Genomic DNA, 26,596 nt, shown 5'->3' with positions numbered 1-26,596 from the left:
TTACTACCTAACGATTTCTCCTCTATAAGTAGTATAATATGAAAATCTTCTCTATTTGATAATAATATGAGCCAAATGTAAAAATAAATAATAATTTATATTATATAGTTTTCACTTAAAAATATATGTTACCAATGTTGTTAAATTTCAGCAGTGCCATAAACTTACTATTAAATATTTAGGTTGAATAGAAGCCGTGGAAGCCAAATCCAAAACGAAATAAAATAAAACTCGGCAGCAACCTCGGCCGACTCAAACACCAAATCTACCTAGAGACAAATCTTTGAAAATATTGCACAAAATGTTTAGCAGCAATGATACCAGACTATAAATATTTCAAAATATTTTACAATAATCTGTCTATGTGAACGAGCATACGCCACGCTCACGAATATTAATATGTTCAGCCAAATGCAAATAAGCAAATGCAACAAAATCGATGATTTTGGTAGAAACCAATGTTTTGTTTGTATTGATAAAAATTGTATAAACACGAGAAGTAAAGATAAACTAGTAATACCAAGTTTTCAAATCTATAAAGTCCGTATATATTCCTATATCTTCTCTTGGATTTTACATTTACCTATGAATAAATTTAAAACTGATGTAAAAAAATATTAATAAATAATATAAAAACATATGCCTTATATTATTTTATACGAGATTATTTACACGATAAAAAAGTTTGGAGTTAGTATTTGTGGATTTTTATGCAGGATAAATAAATGTAATAATTGTATGTAATTATTACATTTACTGAGCGTAAACCGGCAAAAATGTCGCATTTTTCTCGATAATCTATGAACATTCCGAACCCGTAGAAGCTTTAAATTTATCTTGTAAAAAAACGATTCCTAAGTACTTGTAAGAGGATATTTGTATAAAGTATGTTTTTGATTTTTAAGCAAGATTGAGTTTTGCAAAACTAAATATCAAATTGTCGACCATACAGAACTCTACTATTTCTATTATATATTCTTTTAGATAAAAACTTCGATCGCTTTAGTGCCGTAAAGTTCACGCGAAATTTCTAGCAAGCGTGATTGTATACATGTTGTAAGTTGTATCAGATATAATTTTATAGAGGAAATGTTTAATCGGACTTCCAAATCCCGGGGTTCTCGGGGTACAGAGACCCCCTAGCCCCGGCGACACTCACGGCGGGAGGAGAATATGATGATTTTAAAATAAAACTGGTAGGGTATTTAATTAAAATAAAAAAAATGCTATAATACGATTTAATTTTTTTTTGCTATTATGCGTTTTTTGAAAGTTAGAACAATCTCTTAACCCACTGACACAGTTTCAGTTTAAAAAATATCTGAAAATGCTTGTCTGTTTTACCTGTTGTTCAATTAGTAGCTATATGCGAATCAAAATATCCTATATAATATATGGGCGATCAGCGTTTCAATGTAGATCCCCATCAGACATCAACAGATTTAAACGATACAGATACTGCTGAAAGCAATACCTACGTTTTTTAAATATAATCAAAACTCATAGTTTTAAGAGTGTAACTTACTCGCTCTATCTCACGAGTCTTAGGCAAAATGCTCTCCTTCCTACGGTACGGCTAAATTTTATTGAAAAATAAAATTCAATAAAAACTGACCATACGGTCATATTTAGGTCATAGGGATATTTTAAATCACGTAAAACTTAAAATAAAATTCTTAAAGTATTGTTTTACGTTCAGTGACCACAAGGCTACTAAATATGCCTATGGTATTTGCCTGACTATCAAAATGTGCAATATCACGCACGCGACACTTAATTTTTCATGTATGATTGATGACGTCACGCAAACGCGATCGGTCCGCACTGAGCGTTCGTGATAGCTGCTGGCCATAGCTGACACAGTCCTAAAACGATTTCTCTCGCCCGCAGTCGCTCGGCGCTTCGACCGCCACCAGACGCCGTCGTCACCGGAACGCTTCTCTATTGATCGCTTTCATTCACAATGTTTTGACATTCCGGAGTGAATAATAAATAAAATAGTACTACGCTGACCACCAGTTAGTACTTGATTGTGTACGAGCTAATTTTGAGTTAAGTTAAATTCAAATAAGTACTGCTTATTAAGATCATAAATACTGTTAATAGGTAAAGCGACAACTAAAGATGAGAGACACGAAGAAACGGTAAGTTCTCTTGGACGAATTTATAAGGAGGTTTTACCTTTGATTTCTAGAATAGACGTCTTACTTACGTACTACTTATTGTACTCGTAGCAAAAAAGTTCCGTGGTCGTTACAAATAATTTACTTTTAGCTTTCTTTAAAACTTATTTTTTGATTTAAATGTGTAAAAGTCATTCTTAATTTGTTTTGTTTTAACTTAGGCACATACTGCTGTGATCTCCTACATAATTTTATAATGCTAAGTTTACAGTTCGGTGATCTCAGGAAAAAAACGCACTGAAAGACATACATGCAGGATTGTTGAGATTATTACCATAAATAATACTTTACAGAGATTAATGTTCTTTAAAAAACCTTCTAACAAAAAAATCCGTAATTATATCCGATGTGTATTATTAATATTTTTTTGGTACTGCTACATTGAATATAACAAATGCATAATAACGAATGATGAATAATTTTAATCCTTAGCAAAATATGTTTTCATAAAAAATAATTGACAGAAGTTCTCAATCGAGCTTATATGATTGATGATTTATATTCACTGTAACTCCAGGATTACAAGTTGTAATAAATTTTGTAGTTAAATTGGAAAAAAAGAATATTCATTGAGATAGGAAATATTTAAATTATTTTAAAGTAATATAAACTTATTTTGTATTTTGAACTTTTATCATGCCGTTTTTGTAAAACTTGATACGCTTTGACATGGAAACTCTTTCTTAGCGAGGGTCATTCTATATCGGAGCCACATTGCTTCGGATGTCGGTAAAATACTTGCTAAAGGCTTATTTAAATTTGCACATTCTTTAAAATTGATTCAAAGTTACTTTTTGATGTGTCGATTGTGTTACATAACAAAAATAACTTGATTTTTAAAATAATTTTTAAAAATTCATATTGAAATATGTGTATAATATTGGTAGCTGGTTAGTAAATAATTTAAAGAAATGTCGAGAGTCAAATGAAAAAAAAGTAGTACTTATGTCACTTTCAAATATAAGGCTACCTCACTAATGCAAAAGCCAAAGTCTGCAATAAATTAGGCCGTATATTTCTTGCTAAAAGCTGGAGATACATTTAAAAACTATCATATTTATGTATTATATAAATATATATTAATACAATATATAAATACTATACTATAAGTTTTTATTACTGAATTGGTAAGCGGGCGATCGGGCGAAAACCAAACTTGTCTGATACAAGTCCTTGCTCTCCCTTCGTCTGGCAACCCTTGTCAATACATAGGTACTTATTTAGAAATAATTCGATTATAATGAAGCCGAGATGGCCTAGTGGTAAGAACGCGTGAATCTTAACCGATGATCGTGGGTTCAAACCCGGGCAAGCACCACTGAATTTTCATGTGCTTAATTTGTGTTTATAATTCATCTCGTGCTTAACGGTGAAGGAAAACATCGTGAGGAAACCTGCATGTGTCTAATTTCATTGAAATTCTGCCACATGTGAATTCTACCAACCCGCATTGGAGCAGCGTGGTGGAATAAGCTCCAAACCTTCGCCTCAAAAGGGAGAGGAGGCCTTAGCCCAGCAGTGGGACATTAACAGGCTGTTACTGTACTGTACTGTATAATTAAAAGTATATATTAATATATATATATTATATAATATTAATATATATATATAAAAATATAATTTACATTAGGAACACCAAAGACTTTACCTTAATATGAATAAACTGGCAGGTCGTTACTCGACGAGTGACTGTAACTTATATCTCTTACATATCTTGGAGTAAACCGGTGTTTTTGTGACAAGAAATTAATATACTTGTACAGTCATTAAAGTTATTTCCTTGGTATAAAATTAATACGTTCTAGAAAATTCTGGTTTACTGGCTAATAGTATGTAAGTAACAATCAGCTGGATACACATTAAATAAAGGCCCGTTTACTCTTGAACCGTTGAAGAAAAATATTTTAATTCTACTGATTTCAAGCAACTTAAAAAACAAAAAAAACGGTGGTGTCACATCTTCACAAAAGGACTATTTATTTTTTTAATTATAGTTTATGCACCACATTAAACTTAAATAGAATAGAACAAACACGAAATAATAAAGAAACATCCGAAGAAAACAAACACACCTTGATTTTATAGTAAAACCTTGTATTTATACAATCTAAAAAAATCTACACTTAGTTTGTATGTCAGTAGATTCCCTAGATAACATTATTTGTTCTTTAATTACACATATTAGTAACTGTGTACTGCAATTTTACTCGCGTTTAATTTTATATGAAATAATAAAACGTCCTGATAGTTTTTCTTTGTGATTATGAGAATATTTAGTTAATTGTTTAGATACGTTGTCAAATTTTCGACAGAGTCAACCAGATGCTTATGAAATAATACTTAACGTTACCTTAAATACACACGCAAATGTAATCCATAATTTACATAAAATTTAATTTTTAGCCGTTTTGAAGATATATACAGAAAGATACTTCAAATTTATTTTTTCCAGATTTTAACATATGTGCTATATGTATGTTTTATTTTAAATTCAATGTCATATATCAACTTAATTGTTGTCTCTGCAATAAAATGAAGCAGTATTTTATTGAATGTTATGTTTATACTTTTTAAATAAATATTTTATATTTGGAATCTATTTTGAAAACTTTGTTTTCTATTCATCCCTTACTTGTCTTTAGAAAAACAATATTAACATTACGTCAGTTATGTAGGTACCTACATACGCGCTACATGTAATTTGTTTTTTTTTAATACGTAAACATTTTATTCTAGCATTGCGTCATCTTTTTGAAGTCGTGTAAGGAACATTAAATGAATTGGTGTAAAAAAATTTTGTATTACCTGAAAAAAATATGTTTATCAGCCTTCAGGGAACCATTACACAGAGACTAATTATTGTAGATACATAATGTATATGTAACTACTCTTACTATTACTACTTGAAATTTACATTATTTTTTTCCAGTTTATAAAGTTGCAAACCCCGAAGTACTTGGTGGACTACCCAGTCCGAGCCAAATAAAAAGTTATTTCCTTTTTCCTGCCTAGTAATTCTCAGTAGTGAACCTAAGTTAAAAATTTGACAATGTTTGCATTTATGACGGCCGTCATGGCTTAAATTAGTTAGCAGGATGTCATCTCCATTATATTTGAAAAAGTTACTCTTTGTAACTTCCCTTTCTTTTTGATATAATCTTCATTCCGAATTGGTAGCATATTTATATTCAATTTACCCCTGTGTAATTTAAAGCTCTTATACGTATTCATTGTTTTTTGTTAATATCCTAACTTTTTGTTATTATCCTATATAGCATGATGAATGATATCGATAATTATACAATAGCTCGCCTAAATCACAACTTCTCTAGTCTTAAAAATTGTCAATTACAATATTGCATGGTATGGTTTGAAAAAGATTTTAATTTTATGTTATCCAGCAACCATTCAGACCAATTATTTATATTATAATAATACGATGTAAAAGACACGTAATGATTTGGTTTGGACCTTGGAAAGAGACCCTTCTTGAACTTGAATTTAGTTTTCAATCCCTCTTCCTTAACAAAACGGATAAAATATATCTATCTTATCAACATTGATATCATAAAAACTATTACATATTACATTATTTATCTGTAGATTTTCGATGATTCAATAAAAATTTCGTATTTTTTTATTTGACATTTGCTAAATCTGTAAATCGATTGCGATAATATATTACACGTTTTGATACTGTATCTTATAATTATATTTCCTCAAGTAAAACTTGAGGAAATAAAATCGAATATATTACAGACGCTATAAAAACATTTTCAATATAAATATTGAATAAGTCATGGTAGAATCGATATGTACTTTCAAATGATTATATTAGTACGGTTCTAGTGGTGCTTAAAGATAATACATATATATATATATATAGTGCGACAAATGCGACATTATAAATCAATGCATTAAAATATACTGTGGATTTTCCTTTTTATATTTTTATTAAAATCTTTATAGAATTATCATACAGAAAATTAAACTAAATTAATTTCGTATAGTAAGATTTGTGTCTTTTTTGCCTAAACAAACGAATTGTATACAAGCAATGACGTCAACTAAGAACTGGTAATAAGAAATTGTAATGTCGATAATAATTTTTCAACGCAAAACCTTTGTACTATGAAAAGTGTTTAAACCAAAAATACCATCACCACATCTATTGTCTAATTACTAATTAATTTTATAAAAACTGAAATCATGATCATGATACGCATGATGTTGTAACTGCTGCTCTCGAGTTTCGCTCGAATAATCGACTATTCGTGGCATATCTATATTTTTATTTTTTACTAGTTAATGAAAGAAAATAAAGTTGTAGAAATGTTAGTTACTTACTTTTTGATATTGCACATTTTTAGTTAGATAAACACGCGTGGTCACTTCAATTTCTGCTTCGAATTTGATATTATTCATAGCCATTAACGACTTATTCCGTATAACGACTTCAACCAACTGTAAGGAGTATTTCATTAGTATTATAACACTTAAAAAAACGGTTAACAATTTTCTCAAAACTTTTAAGACATCCGTAACACCGTAACAGCCTGTTAGTGTCCCACTGCTGGGCTAAAGGCCTCCTCTCCTCTTTTTGAGGAGAAGGTTTGGAGCTTATTCCATCACGCTGCTCCAATGCGGGTTGGTGGAATACACATGTGGCCGAATTTCAGAGAAATTAGACACATGCAGGTTTCGTCACGATGTTTTCCTTCACCGTAAAGCACGAGATGAATTATAAACTCAATTTAAGCACATGAAAATTCAGTGGTGCTTGCCCGGGTTTGAACCCACAATCATCGGTTAAGATTCACGCGTTCTTACCACTGGATCATCTCGGTACATCATCATGTACATCATTAAGGCATCATGTTATTGTAATAAGAACATCATCAATCATCATAATGACACTCTACATTGAAGGTCAACTCACATCTGATTGCTATTTATTGAACATTACGTAAGTTAATTTCTACAATTTGTTCTGTTTCAATAAACTTTATCTAGTAGCAAATTTTGTCACAGAATTCGATCCATATGGTAATATTAAAGAAATGCTTCGTTCGCGTATAGGTATGCGTTTCAAATTTCGACTTGTAAATATCATATCACAATAGTTCATAAAAAGTTTGCAGTCGTCTTTGTGTACGATCTACAAATACCTACAATACACGATTGAGTGCACTTGTGGTGTAGTCTATAAACATATAAGTATCTACAAACATGCAAATCACAATTTCAAACTACGGTTACATTTTTATCAATATTTTTTTCGTGATTTTCAAATACATTAAATATAATAACTATAACATAATAATGGTGAAATAAAGGTAAATAAGTGATTAAATATCATAATTATACTTTATTGTTACGTCACAAAGACACAGATTTACGATAGAAATAACAAAAAGACGTTTTCGGTTGTCTCTTCCTAACTTTACAGATTTTGTGAAGTTAACATCTTATAATGGAAATGAAATGAATACATGATAACTGATGATGGCAGGATCACAAGGATCCACCATCGAGGTTTTACATGCTAAATTTGAGCTTATAAGTCACCTGGTCCTGAACGGTGAAGAAAATTACGTTAATAAAACTTTAATTTATCTTATACTTTAATATACATTGTGTATGGAATTACAAACCTGTTATTGATCACCGTTATGAAAATAACTCCAAACCTTCTGCTTAACACTAGAAGGCCTTTGCCCAGCTGTAACGTATATAACGTTACAATCTTAATACTATAAGTTACTTAAAATTCTACTTTAATAACTTATTATTAAATTTTAAATTACTTATTATTACCATGGATGATAACATACAAATTCATTCATATTTACAGATTTATAATGACGTAAACTTTTACGTCTACGCTATAAAGTCATAGCTTATCTAAGAATTAAATTATTTTTATCGATACAATACACATCAAATAAAAACAATATTCTTAAATCGTTCGAAATATTGCTCATACTGCTTTTGCCTTGTAATGAGTTTTGTAAGATTACTTTTACGAGTAAGGAAAAAGTGTAGCAGTAATACCATCCACACAAATAAATATATAAATACTTCAAACTTTGTGCCACCGGAAACATATGTACCTACTATAATACAAATAGAAACCCAAATTACAAAGCTAGGTGTTGAAGTACGATTTGCTGAGAGTATCGACTGACGATTATATAAAGATATACCTATAATTATGAATAAAAACTTATTAATTAATATAGATCATATTTTATAAATATACATTAATAGATATTTGATTTAAAGGGTACGGATAAAATAGAAATTGCGACTATTATTTATACTGTTTTCTGCGAGTAAACCGATTAATTTCTTTCTTTGCGGTAATTGTAAAACATCTTAGATGACTGCACAACAACGATATAAGAAATTGATTATATTTATACAAAGATATAATGACAATGCCCATGTCGAATGTTGAAAAGAGGTTTTACAATCGGGTCGATCCTTATTTATAATTTTATTAATCTAATATAATTGTTATATATAATAATCTATTTTATGTTTTTGATTTAAACACGAAACGTATGTAATCGTATTCCTTTCATTTCGTTCGTGCCAAATCGGTATATTAATGGATCGTTGACCCATTTCCATTAAGTATTGGGTAAAGTAAAATATATATTCAAAGAAATTGCGTTATATGTCGAAGTAAAATGTTGAAAACCATTTTTTTTTTACTTTAGGCTATATAAGCGATTTTTTGAAATCCATTTAAGGAATTAAAGATCAAGCAAACTTGTAGAATGACACGTTACGACATATATGTGGCCTTTGTATACAAGATGGGTATTTATCACAAAAACATAAAGTACTTATAAAAAAAAAATTACATTCAAACATAATTTATGACAATAACATTGATGATAAATTCTAGCTCAGTTAATACAAAAAGTTTAAGGAGTAAAATGGCTTTTCCTATTTAAATTTAAATTAACAAGCCAGACTCATAAGAAAATATGTACCTAATTATCAAAATCTATTCACAATCGACTGATATCATGAAATACAAACAAAAAATATACTGAACCATATTTACTTAATAATTAACCGCTGCACTTTGGAATGAATTGCAAAACTTCAGCAATTACTATTTATTCTTACGGTTTTAAACTAAACATTTCGATATGGTATTCAAACCGCACCTAGTTAGAAGCATGCAAATTATTTGACAAAGGCGAAACGTCCAGGGTCAAACGACGTAGGTATGTAGGCGATCGTAACGCTTTCATATGTTAGATTTTTAAATGGTATTTAAAAAGTAAAGAATATCCGAAAATAATATATGTTTTATTATAATAAACGATTGAACGATATAAAATAACGAATATAGACAGTAACTAATAACTTTCGACGTTTTAAATTAGTTACATATGTATAATTATTATCAGAATTCATAAAATCATGTCTTCAGATTCTAAAACAAAAGGTCGCTTTTTTTGTTTTATAATATCATCCATGTTTTTATTTAAATTTTCGCAGAGGCAATATCGTAGCCAATGAGGTTAATCCGAGGAGCGATTATTGCTAGTTGAAAACTTTACCAAAATGTCTTACTTTTTGACGCACATTTTTAAACAACTTTTTTCTATGGGATTATATTAGTATTTATAATGAGCAAGAATGATATTATATATAGGTACCTTCAATTTGACAGTACGTCAGAGAGCTATATTTGGGTGTGTACTCTTATATACATATCTATATAATACATATTATTGTACTGAGTATTGATAGATAATCGATACTAAAGGTTTAGTATGATAATAAAAAGAACATAAGATATTAATCAAGTGTGTACGAGACTGACGAGCGCTTAATGACTAGTGATATCAAAGTACATAGAAATAGTACCTTCCTCAAAGTGCCAGTGATTAGCAATATTAACATTTAAACAACATCAATAAGGCTATTCATACTGCTACTGAAAATAAAATATACATTTTGTATTACAAACGTTGCATGAGGTGATACTAATTTTAAATAATAATAATAATAATATCCTGGGACATTTTTCACACACGGCTATCTGATACCAAATTAAGCTTGTACAAAGCTTGTGCTATGGAAACCAGACAACTGATATACTACATATACTATTTTTCTTTTGTAAATACATACTTATATAGATGATTACACCCAGACTGAGGACAAACAGACAAATTCATGAACACAAATGTCTGTCCTGGATGGGAATCGAACCCACAACCTTCGGCGTGAAAGGCAAGTATCTACCAACCACGCCAACCGGCTCGTCAATAAATAAAAATAAACCGGCTCGTCATAAATATGGTGTATTAGTGCTAACATTTAGTTTCCTGTAATATAGTTTACCGATTAATTTTATTTAAGAAACTAATTAGAAACTTCACCGTCCTCCCCCATATGAATAAAAATTGTAACCTAAGAAAAAATATATTATAAATTATAAGTCACAAATAAATTTTATGCAAAATATATCCACACTATACATATAACATAGCACACATAGATTTATTAAATCATAATTATTTTGTAAAGTGTACTTTAATGCAGCATTGAAGTAGTTATCATGTCATTTATTAAGAAATATTTTCCGGTATGTTGATGGGTGGTTGTATTCTTAAATATCAAATATAAATAGTATATCTAATAAAATTTATGTTTAATTATATAGAATACTATACATAAACAAAAGTATTTCTATCGTGTTCCCATATCAAACAAAATACGATTTCCCATCAGTTTCTATTTATAAATATTTATGTTATGCTAAATATTTTTGGAGAAGCATTGTATTACATACTATATATTAAAAAATCTATGATTTAGCAAAAATACTCTTTTTTAATTTCAATTACCTCAAACACCTGTCCAACAGAAGTGGGCATATATGTTTATTACATTTACATACTTATCAAGAGGCATAAATAAATACATTGTCGTATCACAGAAATTAAGGTTAAAGGTTAGGTTGATCGTTAAATGAGAATCAGTCTCATTACTTGAGCCCGGGAACAGGACGTAGGGCTCAGTTATATCCTTGAATAACTTAAGTAAAATGGTGCTATTACTATTTGGATACGCTTTATATTATAGACGAAGACTTCGAATTATAAAAATTCAAAGGTAAGAAATCTCGTTGATTTAAATATATTTGAACGAGATTTTAACTTCAACTTAATCAATTTGGTATAATATACCTTGTTCTTTAATAACTCTCAGATGATATACACATAATCGTATCAAAGCTACCTTTATTCAACATTTGCGTTATGCCTTAATGTAATTTATTTCGCAGTTATAAACTGCATATTATCTATAATTCACATAAATAAACATTTATTTGTTTTAATTATAAATGCGTCAAGTGTTTCAAAGTTACGTTTCGGTCTTCGTTTCTTTAGCAAAATAAATTTATTTAGTAGGTACCTATTTCCCGCATGTGCCTGCCTGAGAATTATAAATAATATATTGAAAATTATATGGAAAATAAAATTATAAATAAAGGACATTGTATTTAAGTATTGTTGTTTAAATATTTGCAATAACTAATTAGTTATTACGGAATCTCTACCAAAGTAAGGAAAACGAAACTTTAGGAATTAATTATGTCTTTTTTGAAGTTGCTTTAATTTGTATTTTTGTGTTTTAAATTTTACTTCCTCATCAGATAAAAAATGATATTTATTAACTAATGCCTCACATCATCTATGTTATATATTTATATGAAAACTGACTTGCCTTGACTTTAATTTGTGTAAATATTCAGCTACATAACAACAAATATTATACTACATCTTAATATTATAATTAGGTATGTCTTCGTTAGAGGCAAAAGAGACTACCTTAAAGTCCTTATAAATCCTTAAAAACGTTATATAAAACTTTTTAATATACTATACAACGAGTTGTGAATGACAAAAATATATAAGATAATTTTACGCGTCACAGCCTATTATGCAGATAAGCTTCTAAACTTTATTTATTGTGCATTGCACGTCGCTGACGATAAAATTCTAATTTCACGACCAACTTACTCTGTTGTTTTATGTTTACGGACAATGTTGAGAGTACCTACTTATTAAATGATTTAACACGTTATTGAGCGTCCTAACGTCATCCGTTATTGTTTTTATCAATGAATTTCACATACATATAAATATAAAGATAAGAGTCTCGTTGCTTTATAAAAACAATAATAGAAAAAAAAATTACAAGGCTACTTGCCAATATAATCCTTAACATTATAATTAACATACAAATTATCTCTAGCTGATTGAGTGTGTTTCTATGCTGTGTTGAAAATATGATACATAGTTTTTTTAGCCTTCTCTATATATAGTAAATGTATAGTAATGTAATATTTGAAAAACTATTTGAATATTAATGTAATGTTAGCCAGTCATAAAGAGCAGACGCATTCCCGTCCTTAAATAAATCAATACCTACTCACTGTGTATTTGTTTATATACGAGTTTAATGTTTTAGAATTTAATAGGTGACTGACACCGAGGACGAAATTAAGAATAACAAATTCAAGCCATATCTATACTATACAATATTATAAATACGAAAGTAACTCTCTCTGTTACACTTTAACGGCTAAACTATTAAACCGATTTTGCTGAAATTAAACATAAAGCTAGCTTGAACACCTTAGGAAGGACATTGGCTACTATATTATGCCTAAAACCTAACCCCTACTCTAATACGCGGGTGAAGAAGTGGGCGAAAACTAGTACATAATATTTTGTTTAAGCCTATTTTATTTCATCGTCGATTTTGGTCTCTTTGTTAAAACATTGTATATAGATAGAAAAATAAATAGAGGTTCAAAACAATCTAATATGTAAATTCTGCACTTATCGATTGCAAAGCAAATAGATACATAGTTTGTTTTTAAAGTCTAGGCTGACAGGCAAATGGGCCACCTGATGATGACGCTTTCAAAAATATTAACTATTCCTTATATCGCCCATGCACAAGCACAGGAATAACATCTTAGTTTTCAAGATTGGGGAATCTTGAAAACTAAGATGTTATTCCTATTGTTACATCGGCCCACTCGTCCTTTAAACTAGAACACAACGATAGTAGCGATAAGTCTTACTGCTGGTGGCATAATATGTGACCGTGTGGTACCATCTAGGTAGACGGGGTTACACAAAGCCCTACCACCAATTGAAGCTTAAAAATGGCAGTATGGAGTGTAAAATCTAATTTTTATTTTACGCTGTAGTATACTATACATTTTTATTAACCTTAATATCCATTAAATATTACGTGCTTAATGAAAATTTATAATCTATTGTCGATATTACTCCACTCGCTTGTAATGTATTGTATTCACTTAATTTTATTATCTACCTATCGTGAAGAGGGATGTGCGGTGTAACTAGAATAGACAAAGTAAGAAACGAGTATATCAGAGGATGTCTGAAATTAGCACCAATGGATGAAAAGTTGAAGAGTAATAGATTAGCGTGGTAAGGGCATGTGACATGGAGGGAGATGAAAAGCATGTTACAAGAAGAGTGATGAGTATGAATGTTTATGTATATAGGGGACGGGGAAGGTGGTGCTCGAAAAAAGTGTGGAGGGATTGAGTAAGAAAAGATATGTGTATGAAAGGTAAGCGATAAGTACTGAGATAACGAGTGACAGAAAGGAATGGAAGAAGAATATATATGTTGTGCTGAACCCACGTAGTGGGACAAGAAGAAGAACTATTTACCACTAAAAACAACATTGTTGCATAAATAGCAATAACAACATGCCTTTAGGGGAAAAAAATCGATTTGAAAAAATTATATTATTAGGGCCTTACATATGAAATTGGCGTTTTGTACGGGAGGAATATTAAGTCAATTTTTTTTTTGTAAAATATATTTAATTAATCAAAGTATGCACCGTTGTTATCAATGCACTTTTGCCATCTCATAGGTAGTTCACTGATCCCTTTACTGAAAAACCATGGGGGCGAGAATCAATAAACTCTTTGAAGTCGGTTTGGACTGCCGCATCGGAGTTTTTTTTTCTTATAAGAAGTTGTCCTAATTCCGGAAAAAATGGTAATCTGTTGGAGCAAGGTCTGGGGAGTACGGTGGATGTCACAGATATTTCAATTGTATCTCATCTATCTTAGTGGTTGTTTGTTGTGCAGTGTGTGGTCTTGCGTTGTCGTGAAGCAGCAGTGGCCTAGAGCGGTTGTTTAGCAGCTAGTTCTTCCTTCATGATTTGCAGTTGCTGAAAATAGATATCTGCCGTAATCGTTTGGCCAGATTTTAGAAAGCTGTAGTGAACGACACCGGCGCTAGTACACCAAACACTCACAAGTAACTTTTTCTGAGTCAATTTTCGTTTAGGGCAGGATTTAGCTGGGTCTCCAGGGTTCAGCCATTGCGACGAGCGCTTCCGATTATCGTACAGTATCCACTTTTCATCACAAGTGAGGATTCGATTTAAAATCCCTTCATTATTGTGTCGGTTCAGCAAAGTAACACAGGAGTCGACGCGTGTTTGCATGTTCGATTCACTCATTTTATGAGGTACCCATCATTCAAGTTTTTTTACTTTTCCGATTTGCTTCAAGTGAATTAATACAGTTTTATCACTTACCCCGAACCCTGCAGCTATCTCTGTAGTGCTTTGTGATGGATCCGCTTCCACAATAGCCTTTAATTCTTCATTTTCTACTGTGGTCTCCGGCCGTCCACGGGGTTGGTTCTGAAGGTCGAAATTTCCAGAACGAAACCAGTGACGTACATCATTAATCCTTCGAGATGTTCCTGCACGACAAAAAGCTAATTTCATATGTAAGGACCTAATATTTTAAGTGAATTCATAAATAAATTTGTCGGCGATGTCTCTTGATAACAAAAAGGATAAGAGGTTTATATTGTCCAAACACAGTAAAATGAAGGCTGTATATAATATCAGTTCCGCTCGCAACTTTGTGATGATGCCTCATACGGGAAAGCAGGTATTAGGTAAACCTAACAAGGGTAAATATTTATTTCATAAAACTATTTTTTAAATAATTGAACTAAAATTCAAATTTGTTAGGTCACCTGGATCAGTGTTGCCCGTCTACGGATATGCATTATAACCGGTTGAGTAGTTAACGTGAAACATAACAAACAAACAATCGAACAAATAAATAAACTCACCTTGGAACTTGTAGTACTATTTATTTTCAAATTCCATGAAAATGTTAAAGCTACTAAAATTGTTACCAAATTGTCACAACTGATAAGTGTTTAGTTTTTTGACCTCAGTCAATATTTTACTTTTAATTCTCAAATTAAAAGTAAAATATTTGTGGACTAGAAAATATATAACTACTATCTGTAGTATGAACTTAAATTAAATGATATTATTTGAATAATATTTTTAGTGATGGCGCACATGAGGTCATGTTGGCCAAGGCCAAAAAACCGCAAGTGGCCAGCAAAGAAGCCCAGAGTGCGGAAGAATATGAAGCTCTTCAAAATTTCCTACGTAGCATCAGTTCCACAGCAACTCTACCTCCTTACGTGAAGGGAGAAACCTATTCTTCCGTTCGAGGTGTTTTCAATCAGGTACGAAGGTGACCGCTACTACAATAATTACAACTCTGTAGGTCTAGAGAATAAATTTGAAGACTACCGATATTGAGGTTCGAAGTTCGAATCCCGAGTTGAAATAAAACCTATAGAATTATTCCATTAAGAAAATCTTAGTAGCAGCCTATTATTGGTCGTGTTGTCCTATGACAGGCGTAGAACCAAACTCCTGTTAGTCCTGTATCTGTCATATCTTGTAATCCGTGTCTTATCGCCGACTATTTTATAAGAGCAAAGGAATAAAGAGTGCAACTCTATTTGCGCAAATACACGACACGACAATAATTTATAATAATATGTTTTTTATTAGAAATAATGTAGTATGTACTTTTTAATACACAGGTGCATTAAATTATATATTTATTTATTTGCAAATCTTTAATCCTAAATTTATCTGGAAAAAGTCGCCATCAAGCATATTGCTTAACAAACTTGTATGCTGTACTTCTGTATTTGTTTTGTATGTATGGATGTTTATATATATCCGTCGTAATACTTGCAACATAATTATGGCAAGGAAAAACAATGATTGCACTTTGTGAAATGCAATTACTTAATACGATAGCCAACCTTGCCTCGTACCTAGCGCGTGATACATCCACTGTCTTGTTAGTATCAAGAGAAGAAACGCGTGATCCACAAAGTATTCTGTCTTTATTAAATTGTTGTTTATGTAAGGCGGTTACAGAAAGGGTGCAAACACCATTTGATCCCAATTAAGTAGATTGCTAGCTCAAATTACCAGATAAGAGGTAACGATTAATTTAATATGACGGTATTTTCCGATATCACATGTATAGATAAATCGAGGTACTTACGACCTAATGTCAAGTTGACATGACGTGATAGATAATGTCAATAATTTTGTATACAAAGCAATTGGTTTAAGATGCCTTGGTCTACAATTATGCGACGATTACTTTTTACTTAGTCACGTTCAACTTACAAAATTACTTTGTCATTGTAAAGAAAATACTAGTCATTTTTAAATTATTTATTTACTGTTGTCAGAAGTAGCCTGCACTTAAGAATTGAAGAATGTGTTTGGAATTTATTTCACTAATCTGCTCCAGTCATCCGATACATGCAGGGTTCATTTTTTTAATTTTTTTAGTGTCTAATAACCTGCGCAGTTCTTATCTTGGCGGCGGGCGCAGGGCACCCTATTGGATTTTCAGCAGTCGCTCTGCCACAACTACGCACAGAAAATTCCTCAATGAGGATTGACGATGAGATGGGATCATGGATAGGTAAGTAGCTTACACTGGGACATAAAAAATATCGTAATCTAAAATTATGCAGTTTTGCTTTTAATTGAAAATTATAAGGCAGCAATTATACACTGTTTAATTTTAAGACTTGAATAGTTTGATAGAAATTAGGTTCTCAACGTTTGTTTTTAATTTTTATATCATATTGATGTACTTTTTTTTTTATTATGTAACACCAAGTAATCAGAGTGAAAGCAAAGAACATAAATAATATTTATTGTAAGAATAAACTTTGCCACTAAACTTATTACTATCAATATTTGTCTTATAGATATATAAAAAATAATCTAATATTAAATAAAAACATTTATTAAATTTTCAAAGTTTGAAGACATAATAATGCTTTCGTCATTGCAATGCCTTTAATAATTGTCTAAAAAAACTATGAAAGCAGAATAATATAACAAATACAGTTTATTTATTTAACATGGAACACTAACAATATACATATTAAATGGTGGCATACATAACAGTCACAAAAAAAATCAACTTCTGATATGTATATTAATTATAAGCGTACACAACATTCACAAAGAATTGACATAAAATACATCATAAAATACATTAAAAATAATTATTATTGACCTATGCTTTCTTCATTATCACAATATGAAAAAAAAACATACAAAAAAATTAAAAAAAGAATTAAATAAATCAACAACAGGATCTCAACGCACTATTTTGATGATGGACTCACTGACAAAAAATAATCCATGAGCTTTTTTTTTAAAGTAATGAAGCTGTCATGAAAGATATCAATGCCATGTATAACTTTTGTCAATTCATTATGTAGAGTACATATGCACACTATCGGAGGCAGCTTTCCAAGACGAGTTTTCGTAATAGGGGTATGGAATATTTTAGTTATGAAACTTCGGGGATGTTTGCGAGGAACAGTGAAGGATATTCGATGAAGTTGGTCACTGCACTTAACCTTATTGTGAATAATTTTATACAGAAAACATTGATCGAGAATATCCCGCCTATTGCGAAGAGACATTAATTTATATTCAGCTAGTCGCTGATTGTATGGCTGCCTGCATGAGAAACCGCTGGCTAGGAAGGCCAAATGTCTAGAAAGGCACGTTGTATTCCTCCAAAACGTTGAGAGCTTAAGCTGTAAAAAGGATTCCAGATGACGCTGGCGAATTCAAGATGGCTTCTTACGAAAGCGTTATATAGAAGGATTTTAGTCCTTGACGAAAAACCCTTTGAATTGCGTTTAATGAAACTTTGCAGCTTTTTCAACAATATTGTTTATGTGTGATTTGAAAAATAACTTTTTGTCAATAGTAACTCTTAAGTCTCTTATGTGAAATAACTCTCACACAGTCACATCCATCATCATCACTCACATTATCTATAAAATAACTGGAGACAAACGATTTTTTCTTTCTTGTATACTTTATATGGAAGCACTTGCTAGTATTAAGAGCCATACTATTGACTTTACACCAGTTAGTAATATTGTTAAGGTCATCCTGTATTAATTTTATGTCTTCAACTGATTTTACTGTTTTATTTATTTTTAAGTCATCAACATATAACGAGCATGAACATTTTTTATAACCTTAGTGATGTCATTTATAAAAGCCAAAAACAATAGAGGTCCCAAATGGGATCCTTGGGGAACGCCGGATTGGGCCAAATATTTTCTAGATTCGAAGCCATTCACAACAACTGTCTGAGATCTCCGCTCCAGATAAGATTTAATCCAATTAGTTAAAGTGGATCCAATACCATACTGCAAGAGTTTGTTAACAAGTTGACGATAATCAACTTTGTCGAAAGCACTACTAAAGTCTGTATAAATAGTGTCAACCTGTTGTCTCTTATCAACCTCCGATAGAAGATCAGATGTGAAGTCGAATAGATTAGTTTGTACAGAAAAGCCATTTCTGAATCCATGTTGAGAGCTGGTAAGGAAATTATCAAGATGTTTGGCTAACAAGGGATACACAAGACTTTCGAATAACTTAGACAAGCAAGACAGAATGGATATAGGCCGATAATTTTTAATATCCATGCGGTCACCTTTCTTGAAGACTGGTACGATTCGCGCTTTTTTCCAGTTTATTTTCTAATTACAATTCTTCTTTCTTACTATAGTATCTAATCTAATTTTATTTGTTCTCTTGTAATAATAAAATATCCATGTAAGGGCTTGGAACTCACCAGCTTATTGAAAGTTACGTCATATCTGCTAAAGAGCTTATAAATGTGAAGAAACCAACAATCAATAAAAATACATAAAAAATGAGGCCGTGTCAATAAGCGAGGGTTGTGACATTTAATTCGGTATTAGCGTAGTCATTATCAACGTAGAATCCAAGGTCAAAGTTTATATGGGTACCTGCTATGAACCAAAAATAACTTAATGGATATTAGTAGGTAATTAAGGTAATTAATATTTTGTTAAATAATTATGTGATGTGAATTATTTTACTTGGTCGAAGAGCTTAGGGTCCAAGCTTGTTCGGGTAGTTATCAGAAATCACCCATTTATCATATATTTTATCGTCAAACAGCATTGCGTAACTATTTAATGTTATTGAAGATGAGTGAACCAGTGTAACTACAGGCATAAAAGACATAACATCTTAGTTACCAAGATTGCGCCAGCATTGAGATGTAAGGGATTGTTATTGTTATATTGCTTACAGTCCAAGAATACAACTGTAACGAAACTACGAAATAACAAAAATTAACTGAAAACTGCTGGGGTGCGAAAGTATGTAGATTCAAATAAATATAATTTATAAAACAACATCATTATATGTTTTTATATGTACTTGAATTTAGCAAGTACTATTTTTGACAAGGTAGTAGTGCTATTTAAAAAAAATCAATGATAAACAGCTTATCAATGACTGTAAATATCCACATTACGATAACTTAAATTATATCTATGTCAAACTTAATCTCGTTTCCGGGTAATAGGTACGTATAGATCTAAACGGACGAGCTTTTATAATTATATTATGGTAATTTATTTTGATGTTATAAGATGGTAATATACTCCATAAAATAGGGGTACAATAATGTGATAATATATGAATATTTTTTCACTCATAAATGCTTATATAAGATTCATTTAATATCAAATAAATGTCACGTAACTCATAAAGTAATGAATGATTGAAATAGATACTACATTTGAATTAATGATGAATTAATGAAGATAAACAGGAAGCATCATATGAACAAAAATGAACTAATAAAACGTGTTCAAATTATTCGATTAACCTCTTTCAACTTATTTTACACAATTATTGAGTTAGAATTTATAAAAACAAGTTGTAGTATTTGTCTACATTTCGTTATTGTTGTCAATTTAACCCAGCATAATGTACGTACAACATTAATTACTTAGTTAAGAAAATGTTTTCATTTTAAAAATCAAACAATTACATATCAACCGAAAATTATCACATATGTTTTCTGATATTATATTTTTTTTATATTATGTTATTTTCTTTAATTTAACTTTAATATTAAATTCTATTAAGTTTCGAGAGGATGTTTAAGATTTATAAAACAAAATTTGAACAACAAATACTGTCTTAAACTGGCTATTAATAAATAAAAATACTGAAGTGAAAAACCAACGCTATTGAAACCTTCACGTTTCATTGCAACTACCTTTTTTTATCGCTGGAAAAACGCGTTACGCGTTTTCCCCACGGGAGCAGAGGGGGGTATGTGGGGCTCGCCGGTGTCCAAGGTGCCGAGTGCGCCCCGAACATCGGAATACCCACTAATAAACCAGCAGTACCTTTCCGTCTTAGCGACGAGCGCCACGGGATCGCTTCCGCATGCTACCGTATACATGCAACTACCTGCGCGACCGAGCTTAACTCGACTTTTTTTTTTATGAAAGCCTCCTATAATCTATAATGATAAACCAAAAAAAAAGGCACCTGAGCCAAAACGTTTGAGCCATTTCAGAAAAATGCGAAATAAATAAATATATACAGTTATAAACATTATTCGGAAAATATTCTCGTAATCCAATAACTGTATCGTATAGTTTTAGACATAAAAAATAAGTACAATTTAGTAAATTATTTAATAATGTCAACAGCGAGCATCCATTCAGCAGCAACACCATTAGGCTCGATGTTATCTGGTCCTATAATGGAGGCTATAGGGCGACGGAAAACTCTACAAGCGTCTACTCTACCGCTGATAGTAGGATGGATTCTCATAGGAACAGCATCCCATCATGCTCTTTTGCTTTTGGGAAGAATCGTGTGTGGTTTCGCAGTTGGCATTCTTGCGGCACCCTCACAAGTACGTATATGATACACAATTAGATCCTACTTCCTTTACCTGTTCTCGTTGATATCTATACATTCAAAGTTAATAAGAACCATAAATAATAGGACATTTTAACGGGGACTGTCAACTGGGTCCAACTATGTCATAGAGAGTCATGTCTTTAGTTATTAAAGCGTTCTAGGAATGTATTTAATATCTCGTCAATTTCAAAACAATTAATGCCACAAAACAACTAGTCAGATCAGATAGTTCGTATCACTGAAAAAATGACGCAATTGAATATTATTTTGTTTTTTAAACATTACGTCATCCAATTATGCTTTTAAGTACCTGCTGTTTTGTTTATATAACATTTGAAATTACCATTCACTGAAAAATTCAGCACAATCTTCCAGCATTGCAAAAAACAACATAAATCACCCAAATGTACTAAGGACAGATCTCGGAGCCTTGGCTAAGGGCATTATAATAAAGACGCCTAAACAATGTCCTCCGAACCAATTTCCGCCACGGTCAAAGAAATTAGCCAACTGCGCAGGACATATTACAGTGCACATGTGTGCGCAAACACATGTGTACTCTCTATTCCCTAACACTCATAATCCGATGGGACGACAATCCGACACTACCGGAAAGAGTTCAGGCGCAGGACCAAGACTTTACCTGCTTTCCGAGGCACGGGAGTGTATACACCTCCAACTTAAATACGCCTCTTGTAGATGCCTCTATAAATACCCATTTCATTTTTCACAGGTGTACTTAGGAGAGATCTCAGAGCCTCGGCTAAGGGGCTTGCTTATAGGGACGCCTTTTGTAGCATATTCTCTAGGGGTACTATATGTGTACGCTCTGGGAGGCGCTCTAACGTGGCGGTCGGTAGCACATTTATCAATAGTTTTACCGGTGCTAGCATTTGCAGCTTTATGCTTCTCACCAGAAAGCCCTACTTGGCTAGCTCGGCAAGGACGTTTCCATGACGCTATGGCAGCTATGTCAAGATTACGAGGAGATTCAGATACAGTAAGTTTTACAATTAATATTATTTTTTTATATATATACACCGAAAAAATCACTAAAACTAAATATAAGCTGTTCATAACCTAAAACAGAATTTGGAAAAAAGACAAAACTAATGCAACGCATTAAACATATTATGAAAGTTCAGCACGTTCCATTGAAACGATACAACGCAAACAGATACAAAGTACTTATTTTGTTTTTATTAAACTGCTGGAACATTCGTGTTTATTTCACCAATCGCCGTTAATGAGCTCAATAAGATCGCACTGAACAATTGATATGATGTTTCTCGAATATGTTCATAACAGTAACAAATCAATAGGTATTATCCTCTTTGCAATTGTGCTAAGTTTTAGTTTTGTTGATTTCGATGACTCTTTTTGTTCCTTCATTGGACTGAGTGGATATAATCAAACTAATTGAAGAATACATTTTGAGCGTGACAAGCATATTAACTCGGACAAATATTTCACAGTAAGAACAAAATAGTACTTCTTAGTTGTTGTTTACGTAACGCAATTATTACATTTGAAATTGCTTAGAAAAAACTCTTTATCTGTTTTTTAATAAATATATTGGTACTAATTGAAAAGTCTAATAAATGGACATTTCGCTTGCGATTATTATCGTACCTACAACAAAATTATTAAAAATAATTTTAGACAAATATTGAAGTCGGTTTTCCTTTTAGTTTTTTTTTACTTTTAATGATAAACAAAGTATTTCAGTTTTTATACTCCATTCTTGTTTTATGTAACCTATATTCAATACAATGCATCTACTACTCATTCAAATCGACAGAATAGAAGATTTCAAATAATATTAGGTCCTTACATATGAAATTGGCGTTTTGTTCGGAAGGAATATAAAGTCAATTTTTCAATCTCTGAAGTGCTTTGTGATGGATCCGCTTCCACAATAGCCTTTAATTCTTCATTTTCTACTTTGGTCTCCAGCCGTACACGGGGTTGGTTCTGAAGGTCGAAATTTCCGGAACGAAAACGTTGAAACCAAAAAAAAAAGAAAGCATGGTACGTGCTTTCTTTTGCGACACCAGCGCCGTACACATCATTAATCCTTCGAGCTGTTTCTGCAGTACTGGTGCCACGGTAGAACTCGTACTCGTGAATATACCGATATTTAATGTTTTCCATAGTGCGGTAATAAGCGACGCCAAAGAAAAAAATAATCAGGAAAAAACAAATGAATGACTGTTTTCAAAACTCAAATGTACCAGCTAAATGCATTTATAAATTTGAATTTGGAATTCTTAACCAAAGAGGAGATATTTCAGATCAAAGTGATCAGTACGACAAAACGCTAATTTCATATGTAAGGACCTAATATACACAGAATTAGTGAGAAATTAATACTTTTAAATTAAATTAAAAATGTCTGTTTCATTATATACGTGAACGATTGGCGTAGCTATAAAGGAACATACACACAAAAAAGATTAAATTTATAAATCCTTAATTTTGAAGTCGCTTTGGAAAGAGGCAATGTTCAAGGTGCTCAATATCTTCTATTAAGAAACTTCATATTATTGAACTTCTTGAAAATTCTAAAAACATTATCAGGAGTATATTATAAGATATATATTATAATTTCCTAACAATTACTAAACTACAAATAATATTATATACATTTGTTAAATACCTAATATATTCTTAGGTGTTTCAATTTTATATAAACAGGCGCAACGTGAACTACACGAATTAATATCGGCTCGCGAAAAGGAAAAGGCGAGAGGCGAAGAGAGTATCCGTTTTCTCGCTACTGTCCTACGGCCGCCAGTACTGAAGCCGCTTTTGCTTATCAACGCGTTCAACATGCTACAAATTTTATCTGGAAGTTATGTTGTCATATTTTATGCTGTTGACATTGTTAAGGATGCTGGAGGTTCTCTTAGTCCTCACGTAAGTAATTTATATGTACTCAAATCAAATAATATATGTATCTCATTATCGTCATCTTATCTTGTAATGACTTTGGATTGCTATGATTCTGTAGGTAACCAAGCCTTGTCCATTTGATATGTTTGTATGTTTTAAATTTATCCTGTTATATTTATACGTATTGTATAAATAATTTAATTATTCAATATTGTTACACAAGTTTATCCTTGACATTTATAGAAATAATCTTAAATATAATGTATGTCTTTGTGACATATCGCGACACGTATGTCGCAATTTTGATAACCCTAAAGGTCAAGTTTAATGAGTTTAGTACAAGTTTATATTTCTTCAATAGTTTTATTTAGGATTTAATTACACGTCTAGTGTAACAATTTGCTAGTTTTACATAGATTCGAAGTGCATAATACGACCAACTATTACTTGTGATAATAAAATAAAACGATTAAAAACACATACTAAAAAGATGTACATAATTCCAGATGGCAGCGAACGCGAGCGCTTGTGTTAGACTTGCGGTCACTGTGGTCGCTTGCGTGCTCCTGCTAAAAGTAACCCGACGATTCCTCGTGCTACTCTCAGGTATCGGCACGGCAGTCTGCACCCTGGCTCTCGCCTTCCTTCTCAGCCAAGGCCCCGGAACAGGCGTGACTCCACCGACCCTTATTCTTGGTTACGTCGCATTTAATACCTTAGGCTTTTTCCTTCTACCGGGCCTCATGATTGGTGAACTTCTGCCTACAAAAGTGCGCGGTCTTTGTGGAGGTTACATTTTCTGCCTTTTTAACGCTGTCCTCTTCGGCTTCACAAAATTATACCCTATTATGAAAAATAGTATCGGCATGGCTGGAGTGTTTGGACTTTTTGGCGCTGCAGCATCGCTCGCTACCATTGTCCTATTCTTGCTACTTCCGGAAACTAAAGGCAAATCTCTTATCCAAATAGAACAGTATTACCAAAAGCCTAATATACTTTGGGTGACACGTAAAAGGACGGCAGATACTCAGAACATTTGAAATGCTAGAAAAGTATTATGATATTACTTAAATAATAGTAAACAATTAAGGTCATGAGCGCCGGATACCGGAGCTCCGACGACTCACGGTTTTCTGCGACATTATCACTAAGCTTGCCAAGTATTACCATGTTCCTAATATTAACTTGTCGCATTCAATAAACCCGTGTTCATATATATTCTTGAGAATATGCTGCTTAAAATGTAATTTATAAACGTTTACACTTATACGAGTTCTTATTTAAGAATATATTGAATGAGGCACGATATTAAAAAAATTGCAACACAAATGGTTATGTTTAATTATACAAAATTCAAAAGCTAAGATTGCCTTAATTGAATCCAAGGTATTTTAAATATAAAATGTTGTAAAGTAGCTATAAATAAAATTAACGTCTTGCGTCTTTTATTTAATTGTTTATGTAATATGTAGAAGGTGATATAAGCTTGATGTATAATCTATTTTGCCTGATATAAAAATGTATATAATATTATGTAAAATGACAAAAAATATTTTTATAAGGCATTTTAACCGTGACCAATTAATTATTTATTTTATTGTACAGACTTTGTATTTGTAAACGACGTTAAATATATTTTATGAAACCGTTTAAAATTTAAATGTATGGTATGCCAAGTGTGCATAGACCATAACGGACGAAAAAGATTTGATAATACGTACTTTTATATAAGTAAAAACAAATGCTAATTCATTCTTTTTTCATTGGAATTTGAGTAGCATGAAGATATATTTTTTTTAACTGTGATAACTTTTCCAATTCCTAGAATAATAACTACTTAATATGTTGATTCGCAATGACACAGAAGTTGGACATATCTAAGAAAGTTCACATATGATAATCTTAGCAAGAATTAGTTTTTGTTTTACAAATTATTTCTGCCTAACATTTCACGCTCGGCAGAGAGAGAAATATCGTATCGCACACATGACGTTTATATCAACATGGACTTAGGTTTATCCCATTGAAATGTTTGTAATATGTTCATTTTAGAAAAAATAAAGAATTATATTTTTATTAAGATTTCCTAACATTATCCAAGTAATTTCATTTCTCATGTACAATTAACCGTGTCAGTGCAGCGTAACGAGTAGGTATCTACCGCGTCATTTGTGATATGAGGATTTTTTATCTGTGATTTATACAGTGTCCATAAATAATACAACCTAGGTGCTTCTTAAAAAATGTATTTATGTTAGTAGTTATTTTTATGCCTAGGAAGTTTTATGTGATACAAATAAATAAAATTCTAATTATGATAT

General features: G+C 31.6%; 1 protein-coding gene and 1 non-coding gene across 4 annotated transcripts; both read left to right on the top strand.

The window, feature by feature from the left end:
• The first annotated feature begins 1,857 nt into the window (after positions 1-1,857).
• LOC126773759 (facilitated trehalose transporter Tret1-like) lies at positions 1,858-26,595 on the top strand. Of its 3 annotated transcripts, XM_050494875.1 has the most exons (8): positions 1,858-2,018; positions 2,107-2,144; positions 15,601-15,784; positions 16,923-17,058; positions 21,164-21,372; positions 22,114-22,380; positions 24,078-24,299; positions 24,782-26,595. In XM_050494875.1, exons 2-8 carry the CDS (start codon positions 2,125-2,127, stop codon positions 25,313-25,315), a joined length of 1,572 nt encoding a protein of 523 aa, XP_050350832.1. In that variant the 5' UTR covers positions 1,858-2,018; positions 2,107-2,124; the 3' UTR covers positions 25,316-26,595. The 3 variants fall into 3 exon arrangements, with proteins under 3 accessions (XP_050350832.1, XP_050350831.1, XP_050350830.1); XM_050494874.1 differs by having other exon boundaries at positions 1,860-2,144; XM_050494873.1 differs by lacking the exons at positions 1,858-2,018; positions 2,107-2,144 and adding an exon at positions 11,000-11,330.
• On the top strand, positions 9,693-9,828 carry LOC126774073 (U4 spliceosomal RNA). The gene has a single exon (XR_007669789.1). It is a non-coding gene; the product is annotated as a U4 spliceosomal RNA (small nuclear RNA).
• Position 26,596: the final 1 nt, after the last annotated feature.

This window comes from Nymphalis io, chromosome 15, assembly GCF_905147045.1.
Source record: "Nymphalis io chromosome 15, ilAglIoxx1.1, whole genome shotgun sequence".
NCBI classification, from domain to species: domain Eukaryota; kingdom Metazoa; phylum Arthropoda; class Insecta; order Lepidoptera; family Nymphalidae; genus Nymphalis; species Nymphalis io.
This window is presented reverse-complemented; position numbering and strand designations above follow the sequence as displayed.